At 35.2% G+C, this 20,558-nt stretch overlaps 1 protein-coding gene across 9 annotated transcripts in view; it reads right to left on the bottom strand.

Annotated features, from left to right (window-relative positions):
• RELCH (RAB11 binding and LisH domain, coiled-coil and HEAT repeat containing) overlaps window positions 1-20,558 on the bottom strand; it is a 128,623-nt gene that overhangs the window by 87,156 nt on the left and 20,909 nt on the right. For all 9 annotated transcript variants that reach the window (XR_005022936.2, XM_036876694.2, XM_036876698.2 and 6 more), the window contains exon 2: window positions 14,202-14,291. Coding sequence is in view for 8 of the 9 variants with exons in the window: in XM_036876694.2 (XP_036732589.2) it covers window positions 14,202-14,291 (90 nt within the window). In the remaining variant the exon portion in view is untranslated. The remainder of the gene's footprint in view (window positions 1-14,201; window positions 14,292-20,558) is intronic.

Here is a 20,558-nt window from a genome sequence, read left to right as displayed (position 1 = left end):
TAAAAATATTAGTAATCTGGGTACTTCAGCTTCACTCAGTCTAGGTAAGAAAATGCAATGGAATGTTTACAGTGCCATAATTTTAAGGGAAAAGATAAAAATGAGGTGAAATCCAGGCAAATACAATTAAAGAAAACTTTAGGATTAGAAAAAAAGGTTTTTAAAAATTAATTAACTAGAATGTTATAAAACAAAATATAAAAACATTAATGAATACATCCCTTCATTAAGATGTTGAAAGAATATGGTTTAAATATTTAACAAATGTTGAGATGCCTATAAGTTTTTCTACAAATAAGCATATGCTTTGTATAAAAAAGCATAGATATGTTGAACATATGTTTTTAAAAAGTTTCTAAGGTTTTATTTTAGGTTCCTTTTCAAGCCAAAGGGTAAAAATAGTTTGTCTTTCAATTTCTAATTAAGATCATTCCAAAGCAAATGATTGTGTAGAATTCTAAAAGTGTAGTTATTTAAGGATACTAAATAAATTAAGTAGAATTTCAAAGTTCTAATAACTTCAAACAGATATTTGTTCACGTTAAGTACTAACAAAACTCAAAGATTTCTCCTATTACCACAGACTCTAATGAACATGAATACTGAGAAAACATTTTAATAAGCCCTTTAAGATTTTCACCATGAGACAATTTAACTATATGTGTCTTAAACTGGGAATTTTCTTTAAAATATATCAATAATGCTATGGGGAAAAAAAGCCATTCTAATGAAGTAAAGCTCTGGGAACATGAAGTGATCTTTGTCACAACCAGATATTAAGAAATTGTAGTATTTAAATAGCTCTGCTTAAAAACTAGCAAATTAAAAAATCTAACAATGTTATTTTTCCTGATTGACTAATAAACAGAAAAAAGATGGCTGGCAAATGAGCTGTTATCAGAGACAACAAAGGTATAAAAATACATGGAAAAATTAGGTTCACTCAGTTTGCAAATTTTTCACTAAAACCTGAAGATGCAACTGAATCATATCTAGTACATGTAGGCCAGTTATTTTGATGCACAGAATTTCACTGCAGCAACATGGAAGCACAACTAAAATCAGATGACATGTATGCTACTATTTCTTCTTTTGGTAGTCAGCAATGCTGATCTGCAAACATTTCTGTGCAACAAAGTTAAAACATCATCCCTAAAACTTACACTTCTGGAAAGTCTTAGAGCTTGTGTTTAAAGTCAGACTGCACACATACAGTGTGTAAGGTGAGTACAGAATAGATTTCCTTTTTTTTTAAATTTCAAGACTATAGGTAATTACTATATGTATATATGTATATACATATATATATATATATATATTATGTTTTCACTATCACAATTTACTAAGATGTATTACAGAACAATTGCAGATCAGAAATGCCCTGCACCAGAATGATAGAAATATTGAAGAAAAAAGAAGAAAAAAACACTGGTTAAAACACAAACTGAAAAACTCAAACTCAACTGGTGAAAGTTTAGGTGACCAAAAGCAAAACACTGCATGATAAGGCACAGAAAGCCAGAAAAAACCATGTCAGATGGCAAGAATTTGTATTTTTATGCACCTGTACATATACATTATCAAATGTCATTAAAAGTTACCAATGCTTTGAAAACAGTGCTTATCAAAATGAATTCACTCTGCTGCATGTTTCTTAATACACAATATAGACTTTATAAGACAAAGGCATATCTTCGAAGCTACAGCGCTTTTCTATAAAAGCACAGTACGATCAAGTAATTTCAGTTCTGTGACAAAGTTTTACAAGAAAGGTCTGAACAGCTATTATTTACATATATATGTGAATTAGTTTCTTCTTTATTAAAATAACATTGGATTTAAGCTCAAAATTACTTCTCCTACAATGTAAAGATAGATACACATTGTAGCAAGTAACCACCAAGTATTTTTCAAATGTTGTAATTCTTCATAAATGAATGAGGATGTGTATGTTTTTCAAAAACACTGCTGGAATCAACTACAAACACACCCACTCCACACTCCCACCCCTCTAATAGCCCGTCCCTACGGAATGCAATTTTATCGGTACTAAAGCAGTAACTGCAAAGATGTAGGTATATTCTAATACTGCATATTATCAAAATAATTAATGACATCACTATAAGCAATTCTACATTAGCTAAAACAAGTTATCTCCCAACCAGTTGATATAGTAACTGGTATTATATCAGAGGTTATTTGACGGCTTAAAGATCATGCTCTCATGATTTGAGACATGTACAAATTAACTATGTGGAGACATCAAAGGTGAAGTGTTAAATTTCAAAGCAGAAAAAAAAAAATCATTCCTTTGTTGCTTAAAGTCAGTATATCACTAATATTATCTTGAAATATTTGCTAGTCTTAATTAATTTTGACATGAAACTCAAAATAATATTTCGGAAGACCTTTCCACCATAAGTCTAACACAACTCTGACTGATCAGAGTCAAGCAGCTTTTCATTCCCATTCCTGTTCACTACTGAGGAGTTCAAATCAGTAGGACTGAGTCAAGGACTGTCTATCTAATAGTAGACATGAAACTGCCTTCTTTCAAATCAGAATTCCTGGATTTTTTTTCTGAATATAAGGTGATTTGACTTCACAATAAAATACTACTTCTTCAGCTTTAATAGAATCTTCAGGAATATGAGTTAGAATACAATCTATTCCTAAAATAATTCAAAAACCCCAAGACAGTACGAATACACCCCTTCTGGGTTTAGAGAGTTCTCCTTGCCTATCATAGACTTAAGAAAGATACAGTAGTTAGGCATGTCTTAACAGATAGTGAGAAACAAATGAATAGAAGCAAGATACAATCACCACAGTCTATAAATACTTCGTTTTCTCTATTCATCTTAATGGGGAAAAAAAATCCTCTTCCCCAAGCCTTAATAGGAAAAAATTCCTCCTGTTACTGTTCCTCTTGCTCAGGGTCTCTTACAGATTCCTCTATCACTCACCTCAAAGTTACTCAGGTTGCCAGCCTTGGCCCTTTTCTTATTCTACATAGTCCGCTGGGATGATACTCACTCTTACGGTTTTAACTATCACACGTACTCTGCAGGTATTCAGAAACCTTAAACCTTTTCCCTAGATTCAGATCTACCTAATTATCTCCTGGATATGACCACTTGAATGTCTAGTAAGTTTTGAATCCAATCCTATCTAAATGAATTTCATCATCTTCCTCTCAAATCTGCTCTCCGGCATCCTCCTCAATCTCCATTAATGCACCACTATCAACTCAGCTGCCCAAACAGGAAACCTGGAGATTACTTTTCACTTACCCCTTGCGCTTACTCTCACATTAATTAAATGTCCAAGCTATATTAATTCCAATGCTTGAAGAACCCCCTAAATAACATACATCTCTATTGTCTCTATTCAGACATTTTTGACTTACCATATAAATTACAACAATCTACAACCACATTAAAGGGTTATTGCCTTTAAGGCCTTGCTGGAGCATTTATCCTAGTTAAAATCATACAAAATCATAAATGAGATTTAAGTAAGGCTCAAAATAAGAAACACAGAAAGTACTCCTAATTGGAAATAGAGGTTTCTTTACAAGGGGAGACATATGTAACAAGCAGACAAATAGGCTTATTTATGCCTGGAAAAGCCAGATGTTCCTGCTGCTCTTGGACAGTGAGGAAATGAGGGGGCTACTGATGCTGTTTCCTACTTGGGACAGGCCAAGTTACCCTACAGGCAAAATCTGAATGTCACTTTAGGATGTTTACTAGGTTAATGCTTCATGTCTATTTGTTGATTATTGTTCCTAGAACAACACAATATTTTGAATACATTAACATTTGTTGAAACAAGTTATTTGTTGCACTCCAGTCCCTGATGCCATAGGTAATAAATCTGAATCATTGTCAATCTTTCCAGCATTTAGGAGTGTCTTTCCCTACAAATTAGAGGGCATAGTTTTTGTATTTTTCTGTATCTCTACATAAAAATTAATGTATGAACTACAGAAGGAATACAGTAACAGATAGAGATAAAAGAATAAAGTCAGAAACTCTGACGGCTAAAAGATCACATGAACCTGAGACAAGGGTACAGGTCATTCAAAAATTAATAAGCTCCTTATCGTTTCCAAAGTGCTCAACAGTTATTTGTATGACAGATGTTGACAGTATTTCAGTATAAATTCCTTGAAGGCAGAAACTTTATCTATTTCATGTTTCTATATCTAGTGTCTAACATAGTACTTAACCTACGGCAGATGTTCCAAATGACTGAAGTGAAGAATGGCAATCCCATTATTCAGAATATAGATGTCCCTTATCTTTAAGAAAACTTGAAAATTTTGGAGGTAATACTGTCTGTGCACCAAGTAACACTACCTTTGCTTAAGAACATATAAAAAGGCTTTTACTAAAAAGTCAGATCAAGCTCATTTTTGTTTAGTGTCTACTACTTCTTAAATCATTTTTATGTTACAATTAACACTTTTAAATTCAGAAATGGAAAATATCTAAAATAAAAAGCTGTAAAAATTTTAGTTCTTTTAAAAGAAAATGGATGTTGAAAGAGTCTTATAAGGGAAAGACAGGATAGTGCTACCCACATGAATGCACAGATGGGTCAAAGCTTCAGCCTGGAACTAAAAGATGTATTGGGGTCTCTGGAATAAAAACCTACATGTTCATAACCTGGTCTTGCCCCTTACCATATGGAGGCTATTGGGCAAATTTCTCAATCTCATAAGCCTTAGTTTTCTGATCTACAAAGTAAGGATATCATGCCCTATTTTGTAAGACTATTAACAAGATTAAATAAAATATTTTATATAAAGCACCCAGCACAGTGCCTGGAACAGTGCAAGTACTCAATCAACATTTGTTCATTTAGAGACCTCTTCCTCTTTGAAAGAAAAGCTGTGCAGACTTTAAAAAAATAACCAGGTTTTTACATTTAGGAAAAAGATGGTAAGAATGATGCTTGAAAACAAATGTACTATCTATTTGTCTCCTACATATCAACAGCCTATTAAAGGTTGGGGTTAGACCATACATTTGTGTGGTGGGGCAATGGACCCAATACCTGTGTTATCTATAACCTCCTTCTGCCCATGACTGATGAAGGGAAACAATAAAGAGATTTTTGTACTCTCTCAGAGAGATTTAATTGTGATCCAATGACAGGTGATGGAATAATCATCATTTCTGGATTACTCATCTTCTGATAAACTTTTAAGTTAGTACCAATGGTTAAGAAAGACTCAGAAATCGTTTTAGAAATAGGAATTGTGAGTAACTGAAACTTTTTCATGAAGTTTCACCATACATCACACATTGCTGCCCAAAAAACTTAAAGTCTGGAATCTTTCTCTTGGAATAATACATATTTTCCTTCCCATTTCCAATGAAGATGAAAGACAGCACTTATTTATATATACTGCATAGCATCAAAAATTACTTTAAGCCCTCAAATTTAGAGTATAATCTTTTGATATAAAAATACTATGCATTAAAGGGATGGGCAGAAGATGGCGGCGTGAGTAGAGCAGCGGAAATCTCCTCCCAAAACCACATATATCTATGAAAATATAACAAAGACAACCCTTCCTAGAATAAAGACAAGAGGACATAGGACAATATCCAGACCACATCCGCACCTGAGAGAACCCAGTGCCTCGCGAAGGGGGTAAGATACAAGCCCCGGCCCCGCGGGAGCCGAGCGCCCCTCCCCCCAGCTCCCGGCGGGAGAAGAGCAGGCAGAGCGGGAGGGAGACGGAGCCCAGGGCTGCCGAACACCCAGCCCCAGCCATCCGGGCCAGAGTGCAGGGCCCTCGATACTAGGAAAACAGGGCAGCAAGAACAGTGAGTGGGCACCGGAGGCTGGGCGCCGGAGGACATAAGAAAAGCGAGCGACCAATTTTTTTTTTTTTGGCTGTTTTGTTTTACGAGTGCTTTTTGGAAGTCTTAAAGGGATAGGGACCCCAATACTAGGGAAACAGGGCAGCAAGAACAGTGAGCGGGCACCGGTGGCCTGGCGCCAGAGGACACCAGAAAAGCGAGCGACCATTTCTTTTTTGCTGTTTTGTTTTGGCGAGCGCTTTTTGGAAGTCTTAAAGGGATAGGGACCCCAATACTAGGGAAACAGGGCAGCAAGACCAGTGAGCAGATGCCTGAGGCTGGCGCCAGAGAATAAAGAAAAACGAACGGCCACCTTTTTTTTTTTTTTTTTAATTAAAAAAAAATTTTTTTTTTTTGTGGTCGTTGTTTTGTTTTGGGGGGTGCTCTTTGGAAGACTTAAAGGGGCAGGGCAGGACACTAAATCCAGAGGTAGGGAATTCGGGGATCTCTGGGCACCCTAACCCCTGGGCTGCAGGGAGCAGGGAGGCCCCTTACGGCGATAAATAGCCTCCCAGCCGCTCCCCCTCCAACGTGACTCCACCACTTTGGAGTAGCTGCCCGAGCCAGGCCACGCCCACAGCAACAGCGGAGATTAACTCCATAGCAGCCGGGCAGGAAGCAGAAACCCTGTCTGCGCGCAGCTGCGCAGCACAAGCCACTAGAGGCCGCTGTTCTCCCAGGAGAGGAGGGCCACAAACCAACAAGAAGGGAAGTCCTTCCAGCCGTCACTCGTCCCAGTTCTGCAGACTATTCCTGTCACCATGAAAAGGCAAAGCTACAGGGAGACAAAGATCACAGAGACAACACCAGAGAAGGAGACAGACCTAACCAGTCTTCCTGAAAAAGAATTCAAAATAAGAATCATAAACATGCTGACAGAGATGCTGAGAAATACGCAAGAGAAATGGGATGAAGTCCGGAGGGAGATCACAGATGCCAGAAAGGAGATCGCAGAAATGAAACAAACTCTGGAAGGGTTTATAAGCAGAATGGATAGGATGCAAGAGGCCATTGATGGAATTGAAATCAGAGAACAGGAATGCATAGAAGCTGACATAGAGAGAGACAAAAGGATCTCCAGGAATGAAACAATATTAAGAGAACTGTGTGACCAATCCAAAAGGAACAATATCCGTATTATAGGGGTTCCAGAAGAAGAAGAGAGAGGAAAAGAGATGGAAAGTATCTTAGAAGAAATAACTGCTGAAAACTTCCCCAAACTGGGGGAGGAAATAATCAAACAGATCACGGAAACACACAGAACCCCCAACAGAAAGTATCCAAGGAGGACAACACCAAGACACATAATAATTAAAATGGCAAAGATCGAGGACAAGGAAAGAGTTTTAAAGACAGCTAGAGAGAAAAAGGTCACCTATAAAGGAAAACCCATCAGGCTAACATCACACTTCTCGACAGAAACCCTACAGGCCAGAAGAGAATGGCATGATATATTTAATACAATGAAACAGAAGGGCCTTGAACCAAGGATACTGTATCCAGCATGACTATCATTCAAATATGATGGTGGGATTAAACAATTCCCAGACAAACAAAAGCTGAGGGAATTTGCTTCCCACAAACCACCTCTACAGAACATCTTACAGGGACTGCTCTAGATGGGAGCACTCCTAGAAAGAGCACAGCACAAAACACCCAACATATGAAGAATCGAGGAGGAGGAACAAGAAGGGAGAGAAGAAAAGAATCTCCAGACAGTGTATATAACAGCTCAATAAGCGAGCTAAGTTAGGCAGTAAGATACTAAAGAGGCTAACCTTGAACCTTTGGTAACCACGAATTTAAAGCCTGCAATGGCAATAAGTGCATATCTTTCAATAGTCACCCTAAATGTTAATGGGCTGAATGCACCAATCAAAAGACATAGAGTAATAGAATGGATAAAAAAAGCAAGACCCATCTATATGCTGCTTACAAGAAACTCACCTCAAACCCAAAGACATGTACAGACTAAAAGTCAAGGGATGGAAAAACATATTTCAAGCAAACAACAGCGAGAAGAAAGCAGGGGTTGCAGTACTAATATCAGACAAAATAGACTTCAAAACAAAGAAAGTAACAAGAGATAAAGAAGGACACTACATAATGATAAAGGGCTCAGTCCAAAAAGAGGATATAACCATTCTAAATATATATGCACCCAACACAGGAGCACCAGCATATGTGAAACAAATACTAACAGAACTAAAGGGGGAAATAGACTGCAACGCATTCATTCCAGGAGACTTCAACACACCACTCACCCCAAAGGATAGATCCACTGGGCAGAAAATAAGTAAGGACACAGAAGCACTGAACAACACAGTAGAGCAGATGGACCTAATAGACATCTACAGAACTCTACATCCAAAAGCAACAGGATATACATTCTTCTCAAGTGAACATGGAACATTCTCCAGAATAGACCACATACTAGGCCACAAAAAGAGCCTCAGAAAATTCCAAAAGATTGAAATCCTACCAACCAACTTTTCAGACCACAAAGGCATAAAACGAGAAATAAACTGTACAAAGAAAGCAAAGAGGCTCACAAACACATGGAGGCTTAACAACACGCTCCTAAATAATCAATGGATCAATGACCAAATCAAAATGGAGATCCAGCAATATATGGAAACAAATGACAACAACAACACAAAGCCCCAACTTCTGTGGGATGCAGCAAAAGCAGTCTTAAGAGGAAAGTATATAGCAATCCAAGCATATTTAAAAAAGGAAGAACAATCCCAAATGAATGGTCTAATGTCACAATTATCGAAATTGGAAAAAGAAGAACAAATGAGGCCTAAGGTCAGCAGAAGGAGGGACATAATAAAGATCAGAGAAGAAATAAATAAAATTGAGAAGAATAAAACAATAGCAAAAATCAATGAAACCAAGAGCTGGTTCTTTGAGAAAATAAACAAAATAGATAAGCCTCTAGCCAGACTTATTAAGAAGAAAAGAGAGTCAACAAAAATCAACAGTATCAGAAACAAGAAAGGAAAAATCACGACGGACCCCACAGAAATACAAAGAATTATTAGAGACTACTATGAAAACCTATGTTAACAAGCTGGGAAACTTAGGAGAAATGGACAACTTCCTAGAAATATACAACCTTCCAAGACTGACCCAGAAAGAAACAGAAAATCTAAACAGACCAATTACCAGCAACGAAATTGAAGCGGTAATCAAAAAACTACCAAAGAACAAAACCCCCGGGCCAGATGGATTTACCTCGGAATTTTATCAGACATACAGGGAAGACATAATACCCATTCTCCTTAAAGTTTTCCAAAAAATAGAGGAGGAGGGGATACTGCCAAACTCATTCTATGAAGCTAACATCACCCTAATACCAAAACCAGGCAAAGACCCCACCAAAAAAGAAAACTACAGACCAATATCCCTGATGAACATAGACGCAAAAATACTCAACAAAATATTAGCAAACTGAATTCAAAAATACATCAAAAGGATCCTACACCATGACCAAGTGGGATTCATCCCAGGGATGCAAGGATGGTACAACATTCGAAAGTCCATCAACATCATCCACCACATCAACAAAAAGAAAGACAAAAACCACATGATCATCTCCATAGATGCTGAAAAAGCATTTGACAAAGTTCAACATCCATTCATGATAAAAACTCTCAGCAAAATGGGAATAGAGGGCAAGTACCTCAACATAATAAAGGCCATCTACGATAAACCCACAGCCAACATTATATTGAACAGCGAGAAGCTGAAAGCATTTCCTCTGAGATCGGGAACTAGACAGGGATGCCCACTCTCTCCACTGTTATTTAACATAGTACTGGAGATCCTAGCCACAGCAATCAGACAAAACAAAGAAATACAAGGAATCCAGATTGGTAAAGAAGAAGTTAAACTGTCACTATTTGCAGAGGACATGATACTGTACATAAAAAACCCTAAAGACTCCACCCCAAAACTACTAGAACTGATACTGGAATACAGCAAAGTTTCAGGATACAAAATCAACACACAGAAATCTGTGGCTTTCCTATACACTAACAATGAACCAACAGAAAGAGAAATCAGGAAAACAACTCCATTCACAATTGCATCAAAAAAAATAAAATACCTAGGAATAAACCTAACCAAGGAAGTGAAAGACTTATACTCTGAAAACTACAAGTCACTCTTAAGAGAAATTAAACGGGACACTAACAGATGGAAACTCATCCCATGCTCGTGGCTAGGAAGAATTAATATCGTCAAAATGGCCATCCTGCCCAAAGCAATACACAGATTGGATGCAATCCCTATGAAACTACCAGCAACATTCTTCAATGAACTGGAACAAATAATTCAAAAATTCATATGGAAACACCAAAGACCCCGAATAGCCAAAGCAATCCTGAGAAAGAAGAATAAAGTAGGGGGGATCTCACTCCCCAACTTCAAGCTCTACTATAAAGCCATAGTAATCAAGACAATTTGGTATTGGCACAAGAACAGAGCCACAGACCAATGGAACAGACTAGAGAATCCAGACATTAACCCAGACATATATGGTCAATTAATATTTGATACAGGAGCCAAGGACATACAATGGCGAAATGACAGTCTCTTCAACAGATGGTGCTGGCAAAACTGGACAGCTACATGTAGGAGAATGAAACTGGACCATTGTCTAACCCCATATACAAAAGTAAACTCAAAATGGATCAAATACCTGAATGTAAGTCATGAAACCATTAAACTCTTGGAAGAAAACATAGGCAAAAATCTCTTAGACATAAAAATGAGTGACCTCTTCTTGAACATAACTCCCCGGGCAAGGAAAACAACAGCAAAAATGAATAAGTGGGACTATATTAAGCTGAAAAGCTTCTGTACAGCAAAAGACACCATCAATAGAACAAAAAGGAACTCTACAGTATGGGAGAATATATTTGAAAATGACACATCCGATAAAGGCTTGACGTCCAGAATATATAAAGAGCTTACATGCCTCAACAAACAAAAAACAAATAACCCAATTAAAAAATGGGCAGAGGAACTGAACAGACAGTTCTCCAAAAAAGAAATACAGATGGCCAACAGACACATGAAAAGATGCTCCACGTCGCTAATTATCAGAGAAATGCAAATTAAAACTACAATGAGGTATCACCTCACACCAGTAAGGATGGCTGCCATCCAAAAGACAGACAACAACAAATGTTGGCGAGGCTGTTGAGAAAGGGGAACCCTCCTACACTGCTGGTGGGAATGTAAATTAGTTCAACCATTGTGGAAAGCAGTATGGAGGTACATCAAAATGCTCAAAACAGACCTACCATTTGACCCAGGAATTGCACTCCTAGGAATTTACCCTAGAATGCAGCAATCAAGTATGAGAAAGATCAGTGCACCCCTATGTTTATCACAGCACTATTTACAATAGCCAAGAATTGGAAGCAACCTAAATGTCCATCGATAGATGAATGGATAAAGAAGATGTGGTACATATACACAATGAAATACTACTCAGCCGTAAGAAAAGGGCAAATCCTACCATTTGCAGCAACATGGATGGAGCTGGAGGGTATTATGCTCAGTGAAACAAGCCAAGCGGAGAAAGAGAAATACCAAATGATTTCACTTATCTGTGGAATATAAGAACAAAGGGAAAACTGAAGGAACAAAACAGCAGCAGAATCACAGAACTCAACAATGGACTAACAGGTACCAAAGGGAAAGGGAATGGGGAGGATGGGTGGTTAGGGAGGGATAAGGTGGGGGAGAAGTAGGGGGGTATTAAGATTAGCATGCATGGGGGGGTAGGAGAAAAGGGAGGGCTGTACAACACAGAGAAGGCAAGTAGTGATTCTACAACATTTTGCTATGCTGATGGACAGTGACTGTAAAGGGATTTATAGGGGGGACCTGGTATAGGGGAGAGCCTAGTAAACATAATATTTGTCATGTAAGTGTAGATTAGTGATACCAAAAAAAAAAAAAAAGGGCAGTTCCTGTGTGGTAACCTCCAATGAGTTCTACACAAGGGTATAAAGGGCATATAAAAGCATAGGCAAAGGGTCTGTTTGTGTTTATACAGAGGATCAAAGCCTAATTGGGCTACCCCGAAAATGAACTAAGATACAATATGAAAAAGAACTTCCAACATCAGCACTCTCGGGAAGACTCATGCCAGAAGATGATCATCAAAAAACCCCAACAAAGATCCACGCACTGCTACAGCAGTAGATGCACTCATCCCACCAGCTCCTGGACTTGCCATGGGAATGAAGAAGGAGATATCTAAGCTGGCCTGTGCATACAGTAAAACAACAAATTTGACTGGATCTATACTGTTGGAACTCAATCAAGAATTAGGAGAAGTGCAAATTGTAGTGCTCCAAAATCTTACAACTACAGACTATTTACTGTTAAAAGAACATAAGGGATATGAACATTCCCCAGGAATGGGTTGTTTTAATTTGTCTGATTTCTCTCCGACTGTTCAAGTTCAGTTGGACAATATCCACCATATCATAGATAAGTTTTCACAAATGCCTAAGGTGCCTAACTGGTTTTCTTTGTTTCACTGGAGATGTCTGGTAATTACAGGTATGCTTTGGTTATGTAACTATACTCCTATTATGTTAATGTGTGTGCGCAATTTAAGTAGTAGCTTAAAACCTATACATGCTGAAGTTACTCTACAAGAAGATATGTCAAAGAAATAATCAATCTTCCCATGTTTTCTTCCGCCTGCTACTTCTATAGCTTTTCTTCTTCCTTCCTAATTACAACCCTTAAATAGAATTCGTGCCTCATATCAAATTTACCGAGTATCATAATTTTTCCAAGTGGTAAATATACCTCAAGACAAATGCTGGGCATAGAAGCTACAGGGCATTAATATGCAAAGAAGTAAAAAGCTAACCATTTCAAACAATAAGGCTTCTCTCTCACTTACCAACTTTACATTTCCCTGTATGGCCCCGGAAGATGACTGGTTAGCCAGAGATGGGTAAGATTCCTCAAGGGAGGAACAACCTAAGACAGGCACAGTCGCAGGGGGGTGATCAGGTGAGAAATTGGGGATCAACAGAGGTGAGGCTTAGTACCTCACCCCCCCGTTCTGAGAGAAATCTTCTGCATACGTGGATGTTTTATTGCCCTTGTCTAGCTTGGACTAACACATAGTCTACAGGCACACACCTGATCATCTACATTTGCTCTCTTACAACACTAAACTATGTTTTCTACCTTTACCTTGTATCTACCTACCACTTCAGCATTTTACTAAAAATAATAATAATAAAGAGAGAAATGTGGTATCCACATATAAATCAAGTATAAAAACCAAATGAGTATTCATATTTGAACTGTCTGTTTATAGTTCATAATGCATGAGCGAAGGTTTCTGTGATGGCTGCCCTTGTACTGTTCACCATGTAAGAACTTATTCACTATGTAAGAATTTGTTCTCCATGTAAGAACTTGTTTGTTATGCCTCAGAAGATTGGAGAATGACGAAAATTAGGCTTGGGGTGGATTAATGATTGTGCATTGAGCATTGACTCCCCTATACAGAATTTTATTGTTGTTAACAACCATTTGATCAATAAATATGAGAGATGCCCTCACAAACAAACAAACAAACAAACAAAAAAATACTATGCATTTATAATATTTTACTCTTAGTTATGCTTAATAACATTTTGCTTTTATATCAATGTTATCCTTAATTAAAAATACTAAAATACCTAAATAATGAGAATGATGAACTTCTTAAATCTGACTAAATGTAAAATTTAGGTTTTTAACTGGAAAAAGGAAAAAAATTAAAAGAAATTAATTATGTGGTCAATTTCTGGGTAGGGTTTATTTTCTAATACACAATAATATAATTACAAAATAATAAAATATAAAAACTAGATATAGTTTGTCAGTTCTATTAAAATACCATGTCTTTAATGTTTAATACATAACATAAAATACATACTATCTAATATTTGTTATATAATTATATATAACTTAATGTTACTTAACAACTGATACAATTTATAGGATAAATTAGCCCTAAAATTATTCAAATGATTTGTTTTTAAAATTTTTAAATATTACTGATGTAATCAGCAGACTGTAGGTGTGCATAAGCAGAAACTCACAGAACCATAGAAAGAGGAATCTGGGGATTGGGACGTTCCCTGTAGCCCAAAAATTAGTAACATAACTTTGTATATAAACTATATAATTATATTCACATACCAAATTGTAGAAGAAAGCTTTTCACTCATTTTATTATTTCTGGAATGTCAAAGAATACAAATCAGTCTTTACAATCTTACTCACCCGCCACTCTCTCATCTGTTTCCCTGTTACCATCATCTGAATATCTTGCAAAGTCCAAAGAATCAAGGGTACTAATGCTCCCAGCTCGATCTGTTAGCAAAGAGAAAAGTAAAAGAATTTAACAGATTTTTATTCAGTTACCAAAATAAAGGATTGCAAATCAATTACCTATGATTTTCAGTAACAAAACTATGATTCTAAGATCTAGGGATTTTATTAAAAGAATAAACTAAGGTAAAAAGCTCACACCAACTAAACTACTTTAAAATAATTCAAGTTTCCCTGACCAAATCTCTGGCTAACGCCTTAACAATGCACACACAGGATATTTTGCAATCAGCCCAGCTAAAGACAAAAAAAAATTGAAATGAAGTATGGGCTGCTGCCTGATTTGTAGATTGAGTCCAACAAGGTAAGTGCCTACAAAATAAATAAAGCAAAACAACAGTTTCAAAAAACAGAACGTACTTTGGAAAAGCATAGCAGTTCGTCAAAAAGCTAAGCACAGAATTACCATATGACTGAGCAATTCCACTCCTAGGTGTATACCCAAGAGAACTAGAAACCTATGTTCACACAAGAATTTGTTCATAAATGTTCATTAACATTATTCACAATGGCAACAAAGTACAAAGAAACCAAATGTCTACTGACCAGTGTAACAAAAGAGGCCAGTGAAAACCAATTTGAAAACCATTGTAAAGCGTCTGAATTTTATTCCTAGGATAATGGGAACAACAAAAACAAATACATTTTCAGAAAATCGTTTTGACTGCTGTAGGGAAAGTGGTTCGTAGAGAGACCAATTAAGAGGCTATTATAGTCATGTTGGTAAAAGATGATCAGAACAGTGGCAGTAGAGATGTGAGAAGAAATAGTCGGATTTAGGTTATTTTTTGATGTAGAAGTAACATATTCTGGTAATGAAATGGATGTGGGCTTAAGTAAGAGAGAGAACACAGTTGATTCCTAAAGACTTCATATATTGACCTGTAATGTGGGATGCAAAAAGTGAATAGAGGAACTTTAGTAGGAGTCCTATGTTTAAAAGCATGGTGATAGGGGAGAGTCCTTGGCTTTTGGCAGTTTTTTAACTGTCCCTAAATAGAAAATACTATATAAATATTCCCATCTAAATGAAGAAATCAAAGCTGATACTTTATTTAGGGTAACATGTCTAGTTAATGCAAAAAAGGGATAAATTAGAGGCTAGGTCAACTCTTATTAAACCGTGCTACTTTACATAGTACTTAATATTTTATATATTGATCTAAGGAAATATTATTTGTGTTCCGAAAATGTTATCTGGACAAACAAATGCAAGTTATAGGAATATAAATTATGACTTCTCATAGGTCTCCCTCACCTCCTTTTAAAACAATCAGCAGATGCCAATAATTGATATGGTTGACTTCAAATAGCACTATGTCATTATCAAAGTACCACTTATCTTTAAATTTCTATTCAGGTGAACTCTTTGAAATTCTATATATAATACTCTCCTTAGTACACTGTAAATCTATCCAGAGAAGCATTTAATTTCTCTGCAGTTTAATTATATCTGAGGAATAATAACTTGCTACTAACTTAAGTTTTAAGACAGCATAAACAAAAATATTATAGTATTTCTCAGTATAATTACAGCATAATTTCATTTAGGCATAAGCCAAAAACATCAAATAATGATAGTACCACAGATAGTACATTAAAAATGGGCTGATCTTAGGAACACTACTCAGCAATAAAGACACATGCAACATGAGTGAATCACAATGACTTATGCTGAATAAAAGAAGCCTTATACAAAATTACATACTATATAATTTCATTTAATAAAGTTTTAGAACAGGCAATAGTAATTTATGGTAAGAAAAAATTTTAACAGTAGTTCTTGGAGTTGGGGACTGGAAAGAGTGGGAATTGAATGGGAAGAAACATAAGGGAACTTCCTGGAGTGACAATAATTTTCTATATTTTCTATATATTGACAGGATTTTCTATATATTAACAGGGTTATCCCAGGTATATTAATCTGTCAAAACTCATTAAATACTATACTTAAAACATGTTTCATTGCCTTTAAATTTCATCTCAAAAGAAAAACAGAGAATTCTAAATATTGAGTTCTAGTTAACAATATCCATGCTAAAGTATTTACAGGAACGTATACTGATATCTGCAACTTAATTTGAAATGCATAAAAAAATAAGATGGATTTTGGATGGATAGAGAGTTGGAGAGATGTATAGGTCTGTGATAAGCAAGTATAGTAAAATCTTCATTGTAGAAAGTAGGTGGAGGTATATGGGTATAAAAATTCTTTTGACTTTTCAAGTTTGGAAATTTTCTAAATAAAATACTAGAAAAAATTTAAAAACTTGGATGTATAGGGAAGGAAAACAGTTAAACACAGATCAGGATCTAAATTTAATAATTCAAGTTGTAGTACTGGAAAATCACTATTATTTATTGTCTTGAATTACAAAAAAAATTTATGTTTTCCCTCCTTTGTTTGAAATTGAAACAGAAGTTCAAAGCTAGAACCTAATTCACAAAAAGAAAGGAAATAAATTTCAAAATATAGTGGATGAACTGAAGGTACTGAATTTTAGGTACTATATGTGGTACCTAAAATTTTCAGCTCTAAAAATAGATTAATCTAACGAACCATTTTCTCCAATGTTTTGTACCACACAATAAGAGCTTTATCCTCCAATTATATGAAATACACTTATTATAAATAATTACAAAAATAAGGGTACATAGAAAACTAGGATAAACTATCCCAATTCCACTAAAGGTAGGGATAAGATCATTAAAATTTCTCCCAGAATTTCAAGATACTCTTTTGAACTCTTTTTCCCTTGTCTAAGTATGTGTAGATATTTTTGCAAAAACTGAATGCATACAATTTCATATCTTGCTTTTTAAATTAAGCTTGCCACATCACTAAGGCTACTGATACCTATTCCTTAAACTGCTTTCCAAAATAAGTATACACAGCTGAGTTCCATCAGCAGTACATAAAAGCAGTTGTCAATACTGGGTATTATTATTTTTAATCTCACCAATTTAATGTACTATAAAATTATACTTGTTTAAGCATCTCTGATTCCTGATGAATTTGAACATTCTTTGAAAAATATACTGGCAATCTACCTTCTTTAGGTGTGTGAATTTTCTATTCATATTCTTTGACCTATTTAACATCTACATTTTCCTGATATATTAGTTTATCTGGCCATTACTGCCCTAACCAAAAATACCATCTGCTCTTAGTCACATGCCTTAGCTCTGCATTAGCTATTCTGACGTCTCCAAACTGTGTATTAAAACAGATACATGCAACAGAATGAACTTTTATCAACTAATATTCTAGTATTGTAATACCAGACCTGATTATTTTATTCCTTAATTTCATAGACTGTTACATATGTTAGTTGTTGATTTCAGATAAATATTTTTTATTATGTTAAGTATCCAAGTAATGTTGGTTTTCTAGGTATTTCTTTCTCTTCCTCATTTTTAATCATAAATAAAGTCCTTGATTGGAGCCCGTCTGTTCACATGACATTATTACTACATTACACTGAAAGTTTCAAAGAACTCATCTATACAGTGGGAGAGCCCTTGGGGAAATCAAACACACAGTTCAACTTTCAACTTGGTATTATTATGACCACTGAAAATATATTCTAAATATTTTTTAGTTCCAAGCCAACAACTCTGTATTCTCCAAGAAAAAAAATTCAGATGCCTTTTAAAACAGTAATATCTATGATGTCACAAAAGCAAAATCTAATTCGTTAAAATTTGCTCCATGTCAGAAAAAAAATTATTTATGGAAGAAAGAAACCTCAATTTTGATTGGACTAACCTATGATTTTATAAATAAAATGTACTTGGAATTTTAAGGCTAATAAAGAGGTAATATAATACCAAAATAAATATACTTCTTTAGATTTGGCCATAGTTCTTTTCTAGCACAAGCAAATACCTTTCCAAATACTCTAACCTAAAAGAGGAAGTGTTTGGGAAACTGAGCCCTTTTTATTAAGAAAGAAGCTATTTATATTCGAATAAGAAGTATACCACATAGCATTTCTTCAAATTCTAGGATTGTGTAACTTCTTATTAATTCACCTTATAATTCAGGAACTTAATGATTTAGGGAGTTTCATCATAGTTAGCAAACTGGTAAAACCTGTAGGTAAGTTTTATTAAGTCTGAGAACTAAATCTATTATATACAGTATGACTATAAGGCATACAGATTGGTTTTATAAACCACATACAAGAGTAGTCTTATTTACATTTAATATTTTAGTACTGATAAGAGACTGTACTTTTACAATAGTTAATAAAATTAGTCTCAGATCCTTGAAAACGTATCTTCTATGGAAATTACATGTACTTTAAAAACTAAGTGTACTGGAAAAATTGACCAGCTACTGACTGGTAAAAAGAATTGATTAATTTAATTAAACAATTACTGAACACCTACTGTATACCAGGTTACTGACAAGGAACAGTAAAATACTAAAGGCTTATTTTTAAAAGAATGTGGATATAAAAGCCCATGTAGGTGTGTAGTAGGTGCTTTTGTAAATACAGTAAGTTATTAATAGTAATTGACTTAGAGGAGTAGAGTTAAAGTTTTTAGCATATACTCCTCTTTGTACTGTTTGGGATTTTTTTCATTTGGCATTTATTTTGGTATTTTCCCCCAGAGACATATTATACTTTTTATAATATGAGCATTTTATAATTTAAAAGTCATGAAAGTACCTAATTCACAATTAAAGGATAAGAAGAAAAATACTATCATTAAGCAATTAGTTTTAAATGTGAATTCTTCTTTTGGTAAAAGTTATTTATTGAACCAAGCCTAAAAAAAAAACCTATGTCATGGGAAAAAACAAATACATAAATACACAGTATATAAATTCAATAATTACATAATAAACTTACCTTAATAGTAATTACATTTAAACCTGAGGTGGTGTATAAACATTTTTATATGTTAGCCACTTAAATTAGAGAACTAAGAGATCTATAGATGGCAAAACTCACGTTTATATTTTCTGATCCTCAAATCTTGTCCGATGCTGGGGTTCATTTCACTGACCCCTATATTCAAAATATTTAAGAGCTAGAGGGTATCTTAGAGATAGGCCAAACCCCTTATTTTTACAGATAGAAAACTGACTATGTATTCATTCATTATGTATTTACCAACCCACAGCGGGAGGTAAAAAATTCAGCAAGACTTGGTCCTTGCCTTAAATAAGCTTATAAACCACTGGAATTAAGTCATGTACAAAGATAAGAATGATACAATCAGGTCACTTTATGTTAATGGTTAAACATATTAATCTGAGTAAGCTAGGAGTAGAATTCAAGTCTCCCAGTTTGCAGTCCACTCTTTCCCTTTGTTCACAATAAGCCTACCTTCAAAGTCAAAAGACTGAATCTTAGGAAGAGACTTAAATGATGAAACTTTAGAACGAACTATTCACTTACGTTACAATTACTGTAGTGCTGGATGATTTTACCATATGAACTGCTGTCAGGTAAAGAGGAGGATTATTAATAACTATTATTATTTTAACATTTTGGATCATTTATTTGGTGCCAGATAACCTGGTCATAACAACCACCTCCAAGAGGAGTCATTATCAATCTGCATTTTTTACAGTACAGGAAACAAGAGACTACCCAGAATAGTGCAACCTTCCTAGAAACAGCAGCGTAGAAATATGAACTCAAGATCTCGGACACTACCCCATAGTTCCCTATAACAATACGTAAGGGCATGTAGGTTCAGATCTCCTAGATTCCAGGCAAGTTGGGTTTTATACTATGAGAGGGGTATAAAATTGAGTAAGACTTGACTGAATTTTGATCAGTATTGACTAAAAATTTTGCTCAGGCCGAGTTGTGGGAGTAGGCTATAGAGGGAAAGGCCAATATAAAAAGGTATATTCCAAACTTACAGATTTATAGGATACTATTACTTAAAGATTTTTTGTTTAATGTAATTTAAACATTTATTCAAAGCTTTTTTGGCCAGGCACAACTTTAGGCACTGGTAACACAAAGATAAATAAAATACAGTCTTTTCTATACTCATGTTAAATAAACATTTGATAAATTGCCTACATTAGGCATTTGTTCCTGGTGTGTAAGAAAAGATACATGAGACATGAATTCCAACTAATGTCTTTAAAAAAAAATCTAGTCAACGAAAACATTCACACACAAAAATTTCACTATTAAGAATTCATTAGGAACACATACAAGCTCACAAGTCTCCATATAACTTATTTGCATAAGAGGAACAGACAAAAAATGCCAC

This window comes from Manis pentadactyla, chromosome 6 (assembly GCF_030020395.1).
Source record: "Manis pentadactyla isolate mManPen7 chromosome 6, mManPen7.hap1, whole genome shotgun sequence".
Lineage (NCBI taxonomy): Eukaryota > Metazoa > Chordata > Mammalia > Pholidota > Manidae > Manis > Manis pentadactyla.
Note: the sequence above shows the minus strand (reverse complement) of the source record. Positions and strands in the feature narration are given on the sequence as shown.